This window comes from Odocoileus virginianus, chromosome 13, assembly GCF_023699985.2.
Source record: "Odocoileus virginianus isolate 20LAN1187 ecotype Illinois chromosome 13, Ovbor_1.2, whole genome shotgun sequence".
NCBI lineage: Eukaryota > Metazoa > Chordata > Mammalia > Artiodactyla > Cervidae > Odocoileus > Odocoileus virginianus.
In genome coordinates, this window is record NC_069686.1 from 16,111,299 (window position 1) to 16,130,807 (window position 19,509).

At 36.4% G+C, this 19,509-nt stretch overlaps 1 protein-coding gene across 2 annotated transcripts in view; it reads right to left on the reverse strand.

Annotated features, from left to right (window-relative positions):
• The window catches only part of SCRN3 (secernin 3), a 35,445-nt gene that overhangs the window by 12,071 nt on the left and 3,865 nt on the right, over positions 1-19,509 (reverse strand). For both annotated transcript variants that reach the window (XM_070475999.1, XM_070476000.1), the window contains exons 3-5: positions 16,878-17,059; positions 16,135-16,334; positions 12,993-13,205 (exon numbers count right to left, since the gene is read on the reverse strand). In XM_070475999.1, coding sequence (XP_070332100.1) covers positions 12,993-13,205; positions 16,135-16,334; positions 16,878-17,059 — 595 coding nt within the window. The remainder of the gene's footprint in view (positions 1-12,992; positions 13,206-16,134; positions 16,335-16,877; positions 17,060-19,509) is intronic.

Here is a 19,509-nt window from a genome sequence, read left to right on the forward strand (position 1 = left end):
CCAACTCTTTGCAACCCCATACACTGCAGCACACCAGGCTTGCCTGTCCTTCACTATCTCCTGGAGTTTGCTCAGACTCATGCCCATTGAGTTGGTGATGCCATTTAATCATTTCATCCTCTGTAGTCCCCTTCTCCTCCTGCCCTCAAGCTTTCCCAGCATCACAGTCTTTTCCAATTAGTCGGCTCTTCACATCAGATTGCCAAAACAATGGAGCTTCAGCCTCAGCATCAGTCCTTCCAATGAGTATTCAGAGTTGATTTCCTTTAGGATTGACAGGTTTGATCTCCTGTCTGTCTAGGGGACTCTCAAGAGTCTTCACCAGCATCTCAGTTAGAAGACATCAATTCTTCAGCACTCAGCCTTCTTTATGGTCCAACTCTAACATCCATAAATGATTACTGAAAAAAAACCATAGCTTTGACTATATGGACCTTTGTCAGCAAAGTGATGTCTTTGCTTTTTAACACACTGTCTAGGTTTGTCATAGCTTTTCTTCCAAAGAGCAAATTTTCTTTTCATTTCATGGTTACGGTCTCTCTCTGCAATGATTTAGGAGCTCAAGAAAATAAAATCTGTCACTATTTGCACTCTTCCCCATCTATTTGCCATGAAGTGATGAGACTGGATGCCACGATCTTAGTTTTTTGAATGTTGAGTTTTAAGTCAGCTTTTTCACTCTTCTCTTTCACCTTCATCAAGAAGCTCTTTAGTTTCTCTTTGCTTTCTGCCTTTAGAGCACTATCATCTGCATATCTGAGGTTATTGATATTTCTTCTGGCAATCTTGATTCTAGCCAGTTAGTGATGAATTCTCTCAAATTTTAGTCCAGCTTCATTTCTGGAGTATATTTTCACTGGATATGGAATTCTAAATTAGTAGTAATTATTTTTCTCTATCACTTTAAAGGTGTCATTTTATAGTCTTCTAGATTCTTTCCCTTCTGTTGAAGGCAAAGGTTTTCTGCCAGTCTTATATTTGATGCTTTAAAGGTGATATATATTTTTCTCTCTGACTGCTTTTAGGATTTTCTGTTTATTTCCCTCTTCAACAATCTTATTCCAATAGGCCCAGGTGTGGTGTCCTTTTATTTATCCTTGGGATTTGTAGAGCTTCATTAAACTGTGACTTGCCAACTTTATTAATTTGGGAAAATTCTTGGCCAGGATCTCTTCAAATCTTGCTTTTTGCCCATCCATATTCTTCCTCACCTTTCCTATTTGGACTACAACTACATACATGTTAGATCTTCTCAATGAGTCCTATATGGCTTTCACACTCCTGCCTATATTTTCCAAAGCCTTGTCTCTGTTTTAAGCCGAAATTTTCTACTGATATTCCAATTCACTAATTTTTTTCTTCTGCTATGTCTAATAGGTTATTATACTGAATTCTCAGTTATTATAAATTTACAGTTCTAAAAACTAAGATCAGGACATCCAGTTCCATCACTTTATGGCAAATTGAAGGGGGAAAAAATGGAAGCAGTGACAGATTTTATTTTCTTGGGCTCCAAAATCACTGCAGATGGTGACTGCAGCCATGAAATTAAGACACTCCTTGGAAGGAAAGCTACGACAAACCTAGACAGCATATTAAAAAGCCAAGACATTACCTTGCCAACAAAAGGTTCGTCTAGTCTAAGCTATGGTTTTTGTAGTAGTCATGCATGGATGTGAGAGCTGAACCATAAAGAAGGCTGAGTGCTAAAGAATTGATGCCTTTGAATCTGGTGCTGGAGAAGACACTTGAGAGTCCCTTGGACTGCAAGGAGATGAAACCAGTCAATCCTAAAGGAAATCAACTCTGAATATTCACTGAAAGGACTGATGCTGAAGCTGAAGCACCAATACTCTGGCCACCTGATGCAAACAACAGACTCACTGGAAAAGATCCTGATGCTGGGAGACTGAAGGCAAAAGGAGAAAGGGGAGACAGAGGATGAGATGGTTAGATAGCATCACCAACTCAGTGGACATGAATTTGAGCAAACTCCAGAAGATAGTGGAAGACAGGGAAACCCGGAGTGCTGCAGTCCATGGGGTCACAGTCAGACACAACTTAGTGACTGAACAACAAGTTACTTTATTTCCATTTGGTTCTCTTTTATAGATTTCAGTTCTCTGATAAAATTCTCCATCTTCTCATCTAGTTTTTTTGAACATATAAAACATATTAATTTTTAAGTCTGTATCCAATAAAACTAATTGCAGATAACCAGTGGGTCAGTTTCTACTGTCTTTCTCTTGATTTTCAGTCATTTGGTCCATTTCTTGGCATGTCTGATAACTTTTTAATTAAATGTTGGACACTGTAGATGAAAATTTGTAGAGGTTCTGCATGATATTTCCCTCCACAGAGGATTTAATTTTCTTTTGACAAACAGATGGAATATACGTAGATTACCTATTGATCCAGCTAAGACTGGTCTATTCTCTGTCCATTCTTATTCCTAATATACAGCCTTTCTGGGGTTTCAACTGAAAGCCTAGGGTATTTCTCAGGCCCCTTCTTGGTTGTTCATCAAATCCAATTTTTGTCCCTAAGACCTTGTAAGACTGCCAAAATCTCTGCTTAACTTTTTAAGGTCTTAGCGACTACTCCTCCTTTTTTTTGTTTTTTTTTTTTTTCCATTTATTTTTATTAGTTGGAGGCTAATTACTTTACAATATTGTAGTGGTTTTTGCCATACATTGACATGAATCAGCCATGAATTTACATGTGTTCCCCATCCTGATCCCCCCTCCTGCCTCCCTCCTCACCCCATCCCTCTGGGTCTTCCCAGTGCACCAGCCCTGAGCACTTGTCTCATGCATCCAACCTGGGCTGGTGGTCTGTTTCACCCTTGATAGTGTACTTGTTTCAATGCTGTTCTCTCTAAACATCCCACCCTCGCCTTCTCCCACAGAGTCCCAAAGTTTGTTCTGTACATCTGTGTCTCTTTTTCTGTCTTGCATATAGGCTTATTGCTACCATCTTTTTTAAAAAAAGATGGTGACTATTCATCCTACAGTGTCTCCCTACATACACACTGCATAGAAGTCAGCAACTGCTATAAGGAGAAATTGTGACATAGAAGGTCAGACTCCTCTCAGAGCGCAGAGGGTCTTTTTCCAATCTCCTGGATCTAGGCCCATCATGTTCTAACTGTTTTGGGTATTCACCATGCCTTCAAACAGTGGTTTTATTCTTCCAGCTTTTATAGTTTTTCTTGGGAAGAGGCTAGTCCAGTACTAGCTACCCCTTGTTAACCAGAAGCAGATGTTCAGCTTTCTGCTTTTAACCAACTCAAATTTTATGCCTTTCATTTATTAAATATGTCTCTTTTCGCCCTCAAGTAGTATCAATTTCTTAATAACAGTAATGAATATGGTAGATCCATATTGTAACAAGTATATTTAAAAAAACACAAAACATAGAGTTCCTGCCATCACATATTTTCAGACGTTTATATGTAAGTGTTTAATTATATTATTAAAATTAGTCCTAAAGAAAAAAATAACTTTCATTTAACACAGTTGGTTGACCATAGGTATTTGTTTCTTCTCTTTGCAAATCCTACTACAACGACAGCAAAGGAATAAAAAAATGAAATTACTTACAAGGACAAATAAAGCATGAAAAGCAAGAAATTCCCCTCATTCCCATGCTATATGGGAATAATTAAAAGAAAAAAGTTTACATCAAGTATGTACCCAAATTGTGATTCTGTGCCATTTCAAATTAAAATAAAATTGATTTCCATATAAAACAATATAGTGTTCCATCCTCAGTTAATCACTCAAACTACCAACTGCTTTATGTTAATAGCAAATTTTCACTTTCTCCATAACACAGCTATGACTTCAAATTCAAGAAAAATAATGTATAGATAATTTGTTACAGGAGCAATACCTTTCTGTTAATTTAGGGAAATGCAGGGAGAAAAAGAAAGTATATATCTGAAAACAATCCTTAATAATAAAACTAGACAATAAAGCAAAAGCCATCCACACCTATCAGATACATAGCTTCTGTACCCAGTGAGATTTTAGAATTATTCAAACATAAATTCCTATAAGTAGCAAGTTTTGATGAAAACAGTGTCAGAACCATAACACTGAGATAAGACAGGTATTATGAAAATGTTTTCTGTATTCAAAACCTACAATTCTCAAAATGAAAGAAGGATTTACATGATCACTTGAGTAGGATAGCTATAAGTAATCCACTAGCAAGCATTGAATAAGTACTGAGACTGCAGTGGTAGGGTTCACTAAAATGAATGCAAAACACAGGGTACAATCTCATTGCAATTTAAACTAGTCATTTAAAATACATAAGTGAATATAGATACAATTTGGACATACATGCAGCACAGTTAATAGCTATCAGGTAGGAAGAGCTGGAAAGAAGAGAAGTAGGCTCTTCCATCTAGAAAAATCATAGGAAAAATTAGCTATAATATTCTAGTAGACAATTTTCTATAAAAGTACTGGGAAGACATTTATTCCTTTGGCAAAGCACAGAAAGCTGGATGAACTGTACTTCATACTTGGAGGAAAGAGAAGTTTCATGTCAGATGCATCCATTACTATACTCATCTATGCATTTCAAATCTATAATTCAGTCATTTTGTTAAATATAATAGAACTAATTATTATAATGCAGTGGGTAATTGATTTATAATTTTTTTCTACCTATTTTTTATTCCTTTTATCCAATCACCCTAAACCTTACAATTCTTGACATTTTTCTCTCTGGCTTAGTTATACGTTGATAGTCTTCATTTTTTCAGAATACCTGCTAATTTTATGTCCTAACCCTTCAGGTTTATTGCCATAAAAAAAGGACACAATAATGATCATTGTTAAACTCTCTGCAGGTTAGATAGTGTGATTCAATTTGTTAACAGCAACAAAAAAACTTAGCAAATGTACATATACACTAGTGCAGACACTGAACTAGGTGCTGAGAAAAGTGTAAGGACAAATAAGAGTCTTTTTTTAAAGTTTCATACAGGAGATAAGTGAAGAGCACAAACATCGTTTTCTCATTTGTAAAATGAAGATAATACCTACTTATCATGGTTGCTTAAAGAAAATAATGTAATCACTTAGCACAGTTGTCAAGCCTCTGATACACTTTTTAAATAAATAGGAGTAGGTACTGTTGCAACCATTACTCCATCTCTACTTTTACAATAATAGTCACCCTAAAATCAAAATCCTTAGAGTAACATATTTCAGCATTTTCTACATATCTATCCACATGGGAAAAGAGACACTTCAAATAACCTACTTACAAAATGACAAACTAACATTAAGAAACTTAGAGGAAATTTTTCAAATGATAAGATGTTCTTCTGGAAATTAAAAGTAAGGTATTAAATACTTGGAAAACAATGACATTAAGGCATTCTAAAAACATTCTGTCACGAACTTTTTTCTGCTGTATGTGTGTGCATATTTGTGTGTTTAGTCACTCCCTGGTGTCCGATTCTTTGCGACCCTAGGGACCACAGCCAGCCAGGCTCCCCTGTCCACGGGATTCTCCAGCAAGAACACTGGAGTGGGTTGCCACTTCCTCCTCCAGGGGATCTTTCTGACCCAGGGATCGAACATGGGTCTCCATCTCCTGAACTGACAGGCAGGTTCTTTTACCACTGAGCCACCTAGGAAGCCCCATTTTTCTGCTATACGTATAATTAATTTGTTTAATGAATACCTGAGAAGCAAGTATCAATCACTGACTGATCTTTTCTCTGAGAAGTTGCTTTCTGACTGATTTATAGAACCACTTTATCTTTCAAGTGAAAGAGTATATATCAGTCACATATTTTTATTAGTGAAAAGAGCCTTTTAGCATTTATCTGCCACCCAATAATCTTCTAAATAATCTTCATAATTATTGGGTGGCAGATAATAATTTTGGGGTAGCAGATAAAGAATTTTTCTGGAATTATTTGGAGGCAAATAGACAAGACAAAGAGCCCTTGTGATTCAGACAGTGAAGAGTTTGCCTGCAATGCAGGAGACCCAGGTTCAATTCCTGGGTTGGGAAGATCCCCTGGAGAAGGAAATGGCAACCCACTCCAGTACTCTTGCCTGGAGAATCCCTTAGACAGAGGAGCCAGGCAGGCTACAGTCCAGGGGTCGCAGAGAGTCAGACACAACTGAGAGACTTCACTTTCACTTTCAGACAACATAAAAGTAGCGCAATACATGCACATGCTTTGACCCTCATATCCTACTTTGAGGAAATTATTCTAGGAAAATGGTCATGGATGTGAAAATAAAGAAGCTATAAGCATGTTGTATAATTTTCAGTAGTGAAAAACTAAAAACAATCTAAGTCACAGGGAATTTGTTAACTAAAATATAATTCATACAGTCAATCTTTACAATGATAAAATACAGCCATATGGAAATAAAAGTATACAAAAATAATAGAATACCATGTACCTCTCAAAAAAATGAAGAAGTTCAGTACATATTAAAATAGAATGATATACATTACCGCTAACTGGGAAAAAAGTTATGCACAGAAAAGTATGGGCAGAATACAACCATTTTGTAAAGCAGAGCATCAAGAATGCCTATATATAATTTCATTAAGCATACAACATCTCTGAAAGAATACACAAGGAACTGCCTATAGGAAAAATAACTGAATAGGGGCCTGTTAGAAGGGAGACTGGAGTAGGAAATGGCAACCCACTCCAGTGTTCTTACCTGAAGAATTCCATGGACAGAGAATCCTGGTGGGCTAAAGTCCATGGGGTTGCAAAGAGTTGGACATGACTGAGTGAATAACCCTTAGAAGGGAGACACTTCACTTGGGTACCTCTGAATTTTGAATCATGTGAATATATTTATTTTTATAAATAAAACAATACTGAAGAATTAATGCTTTTGAACTGTGGTGTTGGAGAAGACCCTTGAGAGTCCCTTGGACCACAAGGAGATCCAACCAGTCAATTCTAAAGGAGATCAGTCCTGAATATTCACTGGAAGGACTGACCCTGAAGCTGAAGCTCCAACACTTTGGCCACCTGATGCGAAGAACTGACTCACTGGAAAAGACCCTAATGCTGGGAAAGATTGAAGGCAGGAGGAGAAGGGGACAACAGAGGATGAGATGGTTGGATGGCATCACCTAGTCAACGGACATGAGTTTGAGTAAACTCTGGGAGTTGGTGATGGACAGGGAGGCCTGGTGTGCTGCAGTCCATGGGGTCACAAAGAGTCAGACATGACTGAGTGACTGAATTGAACTGAAGCTTCTATCAAACTAACCCTCCCTCAGATAACTATAAAGGGATAAAATACACCGAAGGCTTTTTACTGTAAACAAAAGCAGGAAAATTCTGGATGAGAAGTGACACTCGGAAGATGGGATTAAGCACAGAGTAAATTTCCCATTTTTGTTATTGCTTTGGCTTGAGGGAAGGCCATGGTCAATGCCATGCAACAGAAAACCTTGGCCTTTAAGACCTGAGGTACCACAGGCAAATGGCAGGTACTAGAAGGTGAAGAGAGAACTGCAGAAAGGAGATACTTATAGAAAGGAACCGCCAAACTCTTTGTTAAGGGAAAAAAAAAAAAAAACTCTGCCCAAATCTCCATCAGATTCATGAATTAGTATATGAAGGGCCAGAATGATCCTCATTCTAAAGACATAAGAGATGAACTGGAATTTGAGCTGCTGACCAGGAGACAGACTTTGCAGATTGCATACAATCAATTAAATTGCTAAATGAAGAGTTACTTCTTCCTAGGTGAGTTTTGGTAATTGGTGGCTTTCAAGGAATTGGTTCATTTCCTCCAAGTTACTGAATACATTTAGAGCTGTTTAGAGCATTCCCTATTATCTTCCTAATGTCTACAGATATATAATATCTTTTTTCTGACATGTAACTTGTGTTTTCTTCTTTTTTTTCTTTGTCAAGCTGTCTAGAGTATATCAATTTATTAATTTTTTTCAAAGAACAATTTTTTTTAATTTGATCTATTTTTGCCATGGTTTTGTTGTTTTCAATTTTATTGGTTTCTGCACTTTATGATTTTCTTTTTGTTCTTTGCTTGGGAATTTTTGGTCTTCTTTTGTTTTAGTTTATTAAGGTGAAAGCTTACATTGCTGATATGAGACTTTTCTTATTATCTGATATAAGCACTTAATACGATACATTTTCCTGGAACTGGTACTTTTGCTGCATGCCATAAATATGTGATTTTCATTTTATTTAATTCAAAATATTTTCTAATTTGAGATTTCTTTTTTTGACCCATATATTTAAAGTGTGTTCTACAATTTCCAACTATTGGGAGATTTTCCAGATAACCTTGTGTAATAATATGCACCTAATAACAGCATTTTAAAATACATTACCAGTATTTAAAATACAGTATAAGACCCAGTTTCCCCCTCAGTCAGTCTCTGGCATCAGGAAGCTTCCATAGCCTCTTATCTTTATCCATCAGAGAGCAGACAGAATGAAAACCACAATCACAGAAAACTAATCAAACTGATCATATGGACCACAGCCTTGTCAACTCAGTGAAACTGTGAACCATGCTGTGTAGGGTCACCCAAGATGAAGAGGTCATGGTGGAGAGTTCTAACAAAACGTGGTCCACTGGAGAAGGGAATGGCAAACCACTCCAGTATTCTTGCCTTGAGAACCCCATGAACAATATGAAAAGGCAAAAAGATAGGACACTGAAAGATGAACTTCCCAGGTCGGTAAGGGCCCAATATGCTACTGGAGATCAGTGGAGAAATAACTCCAGAAAGAATGAAAGGATGGAGCCAAAGCAAAAACAATACCCAGTTGTGGATGTGACTGATGATGTAAGTAAAGTCCAATGCTGTAAAGAGCAATATTGCATAGGAACCTGAAATATTAAGTCCATGAATCAAGGTAGATTGGAAGTGGTCAAACAAAAGATGGCAAGAGTGAGCATCGATATTTTAGGAATCAGCAAACTAAAATGGACTGGAATGGGTGAATTTAACTCAGATGACCATTATATCTACTACTGTGGGCAAGAATCCCTTAGAAGAAATGGAGTAGCCATCATAGTAAACAAAAGAGTCCGAAATGCAGTACTTGGATGCAGTCTCAAAAATGACAGCTCTGTTCGCTTCCAAGGCAAACCATTCAATATCATAGTAATCCAAGTCTATACTACAACCAGTAATGCTGAAGAAGCTGAAGTTGAATGGTCCTATGAAGACCTACAAGACCTTCTAGAACTAACACCCAAAAAGATGTCCTTTTCATTAGAGGGGACTGGAATGCAAATGTAGGAAGTCAAGAGATACCTGGAGTAACAGGCAAATTTGGCCTTGGAGTACAGAACGAAGCAGGGCAAAGGCTAACAGAGTTCTGCCTAGAGAATGCACTGCTCATAGCAAACACCCTCTTCCAACAACACAGGACATGTCCAACTCTACACATGGACATGACCAGATGGTCAATACCGAAATCAGATTGATCGTATCCTTTGCAGCCAAAGATGGAGAAGTTCTATACAGTCAGCAAAAACAAGACCAGGAGCTGACCGTGGCTCAGATCATGAACTCCTTATTGACAAATTCAGACTTAAATTGAAGAAAGTAGGGAAAACCACTAGACCATTCAGGTATGACCTAAATCAAATCCCTTACGATTATACAGTGGAAGTGACAAATAGATTCAAGGGATTAGATATGATAGAGTGCCTGAAGAACTATGAACGAAGGTTTGTGACATTGTACAGGAGGCAGTGATCAAGACCATCCCCAAGAAAAAGAAATGCAAAAAGGCAAAATGGCTGTCTGAGGAGGCCTTACAAATAGCTGAGAAAAGAAAAGAAGCAAAAGGCAAAAGGCAAAAGGCAAAAGAGAAAAGGAAAGATATACCCATTTGAATGCAGAGTTCCAAAGAATAGCAGGAGAGATAAGAAAGCCTTCCTCAGCTATCAGTGCAAAGAAATAGAGGAAAACAATAGAATAGGAAAGACTAGAGATCTCTTCAAGAAAATTAGAGATACCAAGGGAACACTTCATGCAAAGATGGGCATAATAAAGGACACAAATGGTATGGACCTAACAGAAGCAGAAGATGTTAAGAAGAGCTAGCAAGAATACACAGAAGACTCAGATGTATAGAACAGACTTGTGGACTCTGGGAGAAGGCGAGGGTGGGATGTTTCAAGATAACAGCATTGAAACATGTATATTATCTAGGGTGAAACAGATCACCAGCCCAGGTTGGGTGCATGAGACAAGTGCTCGGGCCTGGTGCACTGGGAAGACCCAGAGGGATCGGGTGGAGAGGGAGGTGGGAGGGGGGACCGGGATGGGGAATACATGTAAATCCATGGCTAATTCATTTCAATGTATGACAAAAACTATTGTAATGATGTAAAGTAATTAGCCTCCAACTAATAAAAATAAATGGAAAAAAAAAAACCTGTAAAAAAAAAAAAAGAATACACAGAAGAAGTATACAAAAAAGATCTTCATGATCCAGATACCACAATGGTGTGATCACTCACCCAGAGCCAGATATCCTGGAATGTGAAACCAAGTGGGCCTTAAGAAGCATCACTACAAACAAAGCTAGTGGAGGTGATAGAATTCCAATTGAGTTATTTCAAATCCTAAATGATGCTGTGAAAGTGCTGCACTCAATATGCCAGCAAATTTGGAAAACTCAGCAGTGGCCACAGGATTGGAAAGGGTCAGTTTTCATTCCAGTCCCAAAGAAAGGCAATGTCAAAGAATGCTCAAACTACCACACACTCGCACTCATCTCACACGCTAGCAAAGTAATACTCAAAATCCTCCACGTCAGGCTTCAACAGTACGTGAACTGTGAACTTCCAGATGTTCAAGCTGGATTTAGAAAAGGCAGAGGAACCAGTGATCAAATTGCCAACATCCGTTGGATCATCAAAAAAGCAAGAGTTCCAGAAAAACATCTACTCTGCTTTACTGACTACGCCAAAGCCTTTGACTGTGTGGATCACAACAAACTGGAAAATTCTTAAAGAGATGGGAATACTAGATCACCTTACCTGCCTCCTGAGAAATCTGTATGTAGGTCAAGAAGCAACAGTTAGAACTAGACACAGAACAACAGACTGGTTCCAAATCGGGAAAGGAGTAAGTCAAGGCTGTATACTGTCACCCTGCTTATTTAACTTATATGCAGAGTACATCATGTGAAATGTCAGCTGGATGAAGCACAAACTGGAATCAAGACTGCCGGCAGAAATATCAATAACCTCAGATATGCAGATGACACCACCCTTATGGCAGAAAGTGAAGGAAGAAGTAAACAGCCTCTTGATGAAAGTGAAAGCAAAGAGTGAAAAAGTTGGTTTAATACTCAACATTCAGAAAACTAAGATCATGGCATCCAGTCTCATCATTTCATGGCAAATAGAAGGGGAAACAATGGAAACAGTGAGACACTGTATTTTTTCAGGCTCCCAAATCACTGCAGATGGTGACTGCAGCCATGAAATTAAAAGACTCTTGCTCCTTGGAAGAAAAGCTATGACCAACCTAGACAGCATATTAAAAAGCAGAGACATTACTTTGCCAACAAAGGTCTGTCTAGTCAATGCTATGATTTTTCCAGTAGTCACGTATGGATGTGAGAGTTAGACTATAAAGAAAGCTGAGCACCAAAGAATTGATGCTTTTGAACTGTTGTGTTGGAGAAGACTCTTGAGAGTCCTTGGACTGTAAGGAGATCCAAACAGTCAATCCTAAAGGAAATCAGTCCTGAGTGTTCATTGGAAGGATTGATGCTGAAGCTGAAACTCCAATACTTAGCCACTTGATGCAAAGAACTGACTCACTGGAAAAGACCTTGATGCTGGGAAAGATTGAGGGCAGGAAGAGAAGGACAACAGAGGATGAGAAGGTTGGATGGCATCACTGACCCAGTAGACGTGAGTTTGAGTAAGCTCTGGGAGTTGGTGATGGACAGGGAAGCCTGGTGTGCTGCAGTCCATGGGGTCACAAAGAGTTGGACATGACTGAGTGACTGAATTGAACTGAACTGAAAATACATTAAGCAAAAACTGACAGAATTCAATGGAGAAGCAGACATTTCCATAAATATAATTATACATAATACAAAGTACACATAGATCCGAGTTCAGTTGCTCACAAGAGACTGTACTGACCCACAGCCTGGCACAGCAGACATCTCAGTTCCAGCTGGACTCTGGGCCAGCAGCAGAGTACTGATCTTAGTAAGGAGTCCAGTTCCTGCTCCCCAGATTAGTCTTTCTGCTAGGCACCTATATTCATATGGATGTTAAAAGTAGCCTGCAAGGCTGATATCTTGTCCACAATATCCTCTTAGACACAGAAGTTGAACAGAACAGAGAAAAGATACCTCAAATCTTGCTGACAATGTGAGTTTTCTCTTCATTTTTGGTACCTAACAATTTCCTCTTCTTGTGTTTAAGAAGATGAATACGTATACGTATTCAGTATACGTATACGTTAGCTGTATACGTCCTTAATGTTTAAATATTTTATTCAACAGTTCTAGAGTTTAGGAGTGAAAAGGGAGAATTCTTATATCTTCTCAGTTAGTCTTCTTGACCTATTCCAGATATAACTTTTGAAATTAGAAAATATCCAGGGTACTATCAAAAGATAAAAAAAAGTAGGAGCAAGAGTCAAAGAAAACTATCTCCATGTTCCAGTGAATTCTGACAACAAAAGTAATATAAATTTGGCTTTAAGAATATCAATAAGAACTGAAAAAAGGATTTGAGGATTGCAAATCTGAACTTGTTCTTCAAAAAGAATCATTACTGTTACCCTCTCACAATTACATAGCACTTCACTCATCTCAAAAAATAGTTTACAATATCACAATACTTTCAGTTTTAATAAATATATATCTTTACTTAGAATAATTCGCCAAAACCTAAACTTTATTATACCTACATTATATATACATGAAATATTTTCATTCTGGCATTATTTAAAATTACCTTTATGCTTATTCAGAAGTTTGTAGCCTTCACAGTATCTGCCTGGTGAAATCATCATCTTGGCTGTGTCAAGATAAGAGTATGTTGCAGCAAAATCGAATTCCTTTTTCCCATCCCACCAACCTCTCTGCTTGGCATAGTTTCTCATGTCTGGGTGTTCCCGATCAATTTTGGTCGTTATAGAAAGCTGATTAGAAATATTGCGAACTCCCTCTATTTTCAAAGAAGAGAGGAAGTGAGAAGAAAAGTCACATTTAATGTAATGTATCTATCTCTGTACATTATGATCTTTAATCACTATTTCAATGTAAATATAGGCTTCTAAACGTTGTACCATGTATATCTATTTATTACCCATGAATAAATAACTTTTTTAAATTAGACTTTTTATTTTGAAGTAACTATGGATTCACATGCAATTATAAGAATTAAAGAACAAACTATGCACCTTTATACTGTCTCCCCAAATGGTAACGTCTTGTATGATATCACAACCAAAATATTGATATTCATACTGTCAAGATTATATCACAATGATCACTCATGTTGCCCTTTCAGAGCCACACCCACTTATCTCTACACCCACCTTTTCATAAACCCCAGGCAACCATCTGTTATTCATTTCTATAATTGTCATTTCAAAAGAAACCCATATAAATGGAATCATACAATATATAATCTTAAGGCTTTTTTTTCCCCTCAGTTTAATTCCCTAAAGATTATTCCAGGTTATTATATGTATCAACAGTTCATTCCTTTTTATTGCTGAGTAGTATTCCATGGTCTAGGTATACTACAGTTTATTTAAATATTCACAAGTTAAAGGACTGCTTCGTTGTTTCCAGTTTCTGCCTATCGTGGAAGAAGCTGCCATACAAATTCATGTACAGGTCTTTGTGTGCATTTAAGTTTTCTTTCTCAGGGATAAGTGCACAAGATTGTAAGTGCTACACTGTATCATACTTGCATATTAAGATCCTTTTTTTAACTGCCAAACTGTTTTCCGAGTGACTTATATTCGTACTAGCAATGTATCAGTGACCCATTCTCTACACTCTCACTAGCTTTTTGGTAGTGTCATTTAAAAATCTTTAACCATTCCAGTAAAACAGATAGCCAGTGAGAATCTGCTGTATGATGCTGGGAGCTCAAACCAATGCTCTGTGACAACCTAGAGGGGCGGGATAGAGTGGAGGTGGGAGGAGGGTTCAAGAGAGAGGTTTAAGACGCATGTATGCCTGTGGCTGATTCATGATGTATGGCAGAAAACAGCACAACATTGTAAAGCAAATATCTTCCAATTAAAATGAATAAAATTTAAAAATGTCTCAGCCCTTCTGATAGAGGTATAATATGTCTCATTGTGATTTTAGTTTGCATTTCCCTAATGGGTAATGATGCTAAACATCATTTCGTGAGCTTTTGTGATATCTGTATATCCCTTTAGGCAAAATGTCTCTTTGTGTCTTCTTGTTCATTTTTCTAGTTGGATTGTCTTTTTACTGTTGAATTTTGACAGTTATTTATAATATTTTAGATGTTAGTCTTTTATGTGAATTACTGTTTAAAAAATAGCCATAAGTAAGTTTAGAACTGATATAGAAGGCTTCTAAAAATATCATGACACTTAAGTTATAACAAAATTTACAATTAAAATACAAAACAGAAGAAACAATAAAAGCCTATTCTAAACAAATCATAATAAATGAAATAGATATGATGAATAAAAATTAACAACATTTTAAAACAGTTTAGAATGACAATCAGCCAAGTAGAAATCAGTTAAATCACTCTAATGAAGTCATACTTGGGATGGTCTCACTACAATAATAGACTTAAGTCATGACAGAAGCAAAGTCAGGGAAGAATTTTCCATCTAGTAAGATAATTCCCTACAGTTAAGCTATTTAGTTCTTGGGCTCATTTACTATTAGGAAGAGAAACAAGTTGACAAAGTTAATCTGCAACTGAATAAATCAGACTCAATGAAGGTGTTCATTTCAGATGGCTTGGTGGGGCTCATTTTTCAACAAAAAACACTTACTCATTTTTCTCTTGTATGTAGCATACTTGACAAAATAAAAAGTAATTAATGGTATGATCAGGCCAATTATCATAATAAGAAAAATAGTCTCAATTCAATTTTATGTATTAATAAACATGCATGCAAAATATAAAATAAAATGTCCATCTAAACAACTGTCAATAACCTGCTGTGAAAAATAGCATCCAAATCCTGCAAAGCTCAAAGCTACCTTCATGAAGATTTTCTAAACTTCTCCAGTTCACAATGACTTTCCCTTTCTTTAAATATTTATGGCATATATATGTATATATTATTCATGTACTATTTAATATTTTCACATGTGTATCTGTAAAACTATGAGATCCAGAGGGTAAGTACACAAAAAGTATGTGAACATGCCTTAGCACAAGACTATACTCAAGTGAAAGAATACTGAACAAAGAGTCAGGATGGAAATATTTAAATTCTAAGGCTAAAACAATAAATAAATAAAATTTAAAAACAATAACTTCTATCATTCACTGCCCTGAGTACATAATTTCATATCTCTGAATTTCCTCACTGGAAAATGAGTATATATGATCACAAAGAAATCAAGAAAAAAAAAAGCAAAGCATTCTAAAACAATTGTTTTATTTACTCAATGACATTAAATGTTTACACTTTACTACTGTTACTACTAACATATTCTTTCTCACCACTAACTCACAATCACCAATCCCCAGTAACACTCCCTAGTCCTCACCTCCATATCCACACATGATGAAATTCTGGAGTTCAGCCCAAAGTTTAAAAGATGAAAAAATTATAAAGTAATGATTTTATCTCATTAAAAGGTAAAAAACTACTATAAAGCATACAAGAGTTACTTCACAGAAAATGTACACAGGTTATATGAAATTAATATCATATTTATGAAAAAGAGATGATAGCACCTTTTCCTCTTTTTCAAGAAAGCTCTTTATAGAGTTCTTTCACTTTTTTTCATTTCCCCTGCAGTTTTCCCCTTCATTGCACTGGAGTATAAATCTTGAAAAACAACTAAATGAAATGTCTGCAATTAGGAGGTATTTTATTAACTGTAAAACAAATTAAATCATGAAAAGCTGTCCATACCTTCTACTTTTTCTGCTGCCCAGTACTTTCCTGCAGTCTCCAGAATCCAGGCTTCATTTCTATCCGCTATCAGGAAACTGTTGTGATAGCTAAATACCATCCTGCCCTCTGAACAATTTCCACCCTGGCCATATTTTTCTAATAAATCAACAATGACATTGAGGGCTTTTTCAGCTGTATCACCTCTTTCAAGGCCAAGTCTAAAATAAAAATATTAAAGCTCTCAGATTAAAAGAAATTTTCATTATTTTTCTTGCACATGAGATTTTGTGTTTATGTTCAAAGAAAAACCTCTTCAAGCTAATAGATACAGGCAAATCCAACTTTTAATCTATTCCTTCTAAAGCTAGTTTGGGATGATGAAAACAAAGATCAGTGTTCAAATTCCAACTTGGTAATTTATTTGCAAGCTGATTTATCTCTAAATCTCCAGATTTCTCATCTGTAAAATCAGGATAATAATAATAGCCCATAAGGTAACTGTGAGAATTAGTTATGGTCTAATAAAATATGTTAAGTACTTCCAATGAATCATAATTTTCAATTCCGTCCCTTCCCCTAATTAATGACATTTGAGAGTCTTGAAATTACATACCTGTATTCTGAAGCATTTTTAACACAAACTATAAAGTATAAAAGTCCAAAAAATGGGGGAAAAAAGGAAGATAAAACATGTTAAGAGTTACACCAAAATTTTAAGTTTAGACAGGTTCTATAGTGCAAAAATGTAACAAAAAAATAACCTGACAAGGTCCATGCCCAGCAGTGCCTCTTCATCACAAACTTTTTCTCTTCCCCATACAGCTTCATTCCCAATGCAAACTCCATGCTCATTGGCTCCCATTTCTGCTCCCCATAACCAAGCTGGGCGACTAAGGACAACAGCATATGTTTCAGGAACTTGATCAATTTCTATGTAAGTACACTGTAAAGAAAGTCATAGCAACAACAATAAAACTGAAAAAGAAAAGTTATCAAAGTCCACCATCTTAAAATTGATCAAAGGCCTGACTATTATGAAAGAAATTATAACTAAATTGAAAATTTCAATTATAAAGGCATTACCCTTAAAAAATATTCAGAATTGTCCCTAAGAGCATTTATTCATTTAGATATGTACTAAGCCTCTCCTGTCTGCTAAGAAATATATTAGTTATAACGGTGAATCAGATACAGATCTTGCTTTCAAGAAACTGAGACTTGTACATTAGTAAGACACAAGGAAATACAAAGTATAAGGACTATGAAGAAAAGTGAAGGTGGGGTGCCAATAGAAGCTCAGGAGAGAGTTTCTAGTTGTGAAATCTTGAAACATATTGTAAAGGAAGATGTATGTGAGTTGAAACGTAAAGAAAGAGATCTCAAACTCAACGTCCAGTGTTTGTTGATTAATGATATACATTCCATATGGCAGCCCATAAATACAAGTGATTGCCATAGAAGCCCATGTCACACGTGGAATTCACCCATCAGGTTTATCCACAACTGTGAAAAGAACAAGAACTACTGGCTTACAGGATAGGTGAGATAAATATGAAGAGATAAAACAGAAATGGATCCACAATGAGTAAATAGTCTCATCAAAAGAAAACACTGGCCTAGTACAATTAGCCCTCCGTATCCACAGGTTCCACATCCACACAGTCAACTAAACAGTGATCAAAAATATTCAGCGAAAAAAAATTCCAAAATGTTCCAAAAAGCAAAACAAATTTGCCACTTGCTGGAAACTATTTACATATCACTTATATTGTATTTACTATTTACATGCCATACATATTGTACTACCTAGAGATAATTTAAAGTTTATGAGAGATAAGCGTGGCCACAGAAAGGTCTGCAGTAACTTGCAATTCCTACTGTCTCTGAAAAATCTTCCTCACATAGCAATGGACATAAATGTTTAAAATAAAAGTGTAATGAAAGACACATGTGGACTATAACTGTTTTTAATATATACTTGATCATGGCATACATTTCCTGAGATATTATCTCTTTTGAATAATGTAATATTTTGTTTTGGATTGATTCCAAACTAAATATTTTGGGAAATTAAACTTGTGAATCAAATGTACTATTATTATGATTGCAACCATTTTAAAGAAAGACATTTGTAAATACCTGCCTTGATTTGAGCATTTCAAAAGGAAAATAAATGAATGAGAGATATAAAATTGATACAATTCCTAAAAAAAAAATAAAATTTATGAGAGGATGTGCATAGGTTATATGCATGTGTATGTCATTTTATATAAGGGACTTGAGCATCAAATGATTTTGATATCCTAGGGGGTCCTGGAACCAATCCCACAAGGATGTGGAGGAATAACGGATACATAAAACATCTAATATTTAATATATCTTGATACTAGAATATCAGTAAAAATGGAATCTAAAAATAAATAATTTAGCAATAAAAGCATAGTGTGAAATTTTCCCTTTAAATTCCATATAAATGGATTTTTTAAATAAAAAAATTTTAAAGGATCCTTTAATTGACGTGTATACTATCAAATGACTAGTACATAGTATTGACAGTTATCACTGGATCAAGAAAACCTCTTCTGATGATAAAACTGCTATTTCCAGAGCCTTGAATGACTGTTTCTATTCTACATCAATCAGAATCCTTTTTGCACGTCAAATTCCAGCTGAAAGCCCAACTTCTGGTAAAGCCTTCTTTGATTCCTAGTCTGAATTAATTGCTTCTTCCCCACCGCTGTCACAATCTGCTGCTCTTAAATTTGGTGTTGAAACTTCATCCTTCTTTACAAGGTGGTTAGTTACATACACATCCTATTCCTCTACTAGACTCTAAGCTCCTGGAAGACAAAACTTGTCTTTTTTTTAAATGATAGAAACTAAATGTTACAATTTATTTCATCTTCATGATTATAGGCATTATAGGGCAGGGTGGGTAAACAAGGCAAATAAGGTAAAGTCTTCTCTCCCCTCGTTTAACCAGATGCAGCATGCTGGCATTTTTATGATAGGCTGACATTAATAACTAATTGACTTAAGTTGAAAGCTGGCAACAACAAATCTTTGCAATTTAGGGTCTTCCTCCATAGCCACTCCTAGGGTCTTAGTTCCATGAGCTCTAAAATGGTGTTTACCACCGCATTCTTGAAGCTTTCAGATATTTTATCATTATTATTTTTGGCTGAGCCGGGTCTTTTGTTTGCACCCAGGCTTTCTCGAGTTGTGGTGAGCAGGAGCTACTCCAGTTGTGGTGTGTGAGGCGGCTTCTCTTGCTGTGGTGTTTAATAGCTGCGGCACAAGGGTGTAGCTGTCCTGCAGCAGGTGGAATCTTCCTGGGCCCAGGGACTGAAGCCATGTTCCCTGCGCTGGCAGGCGGATTCTTAATAACTGGAC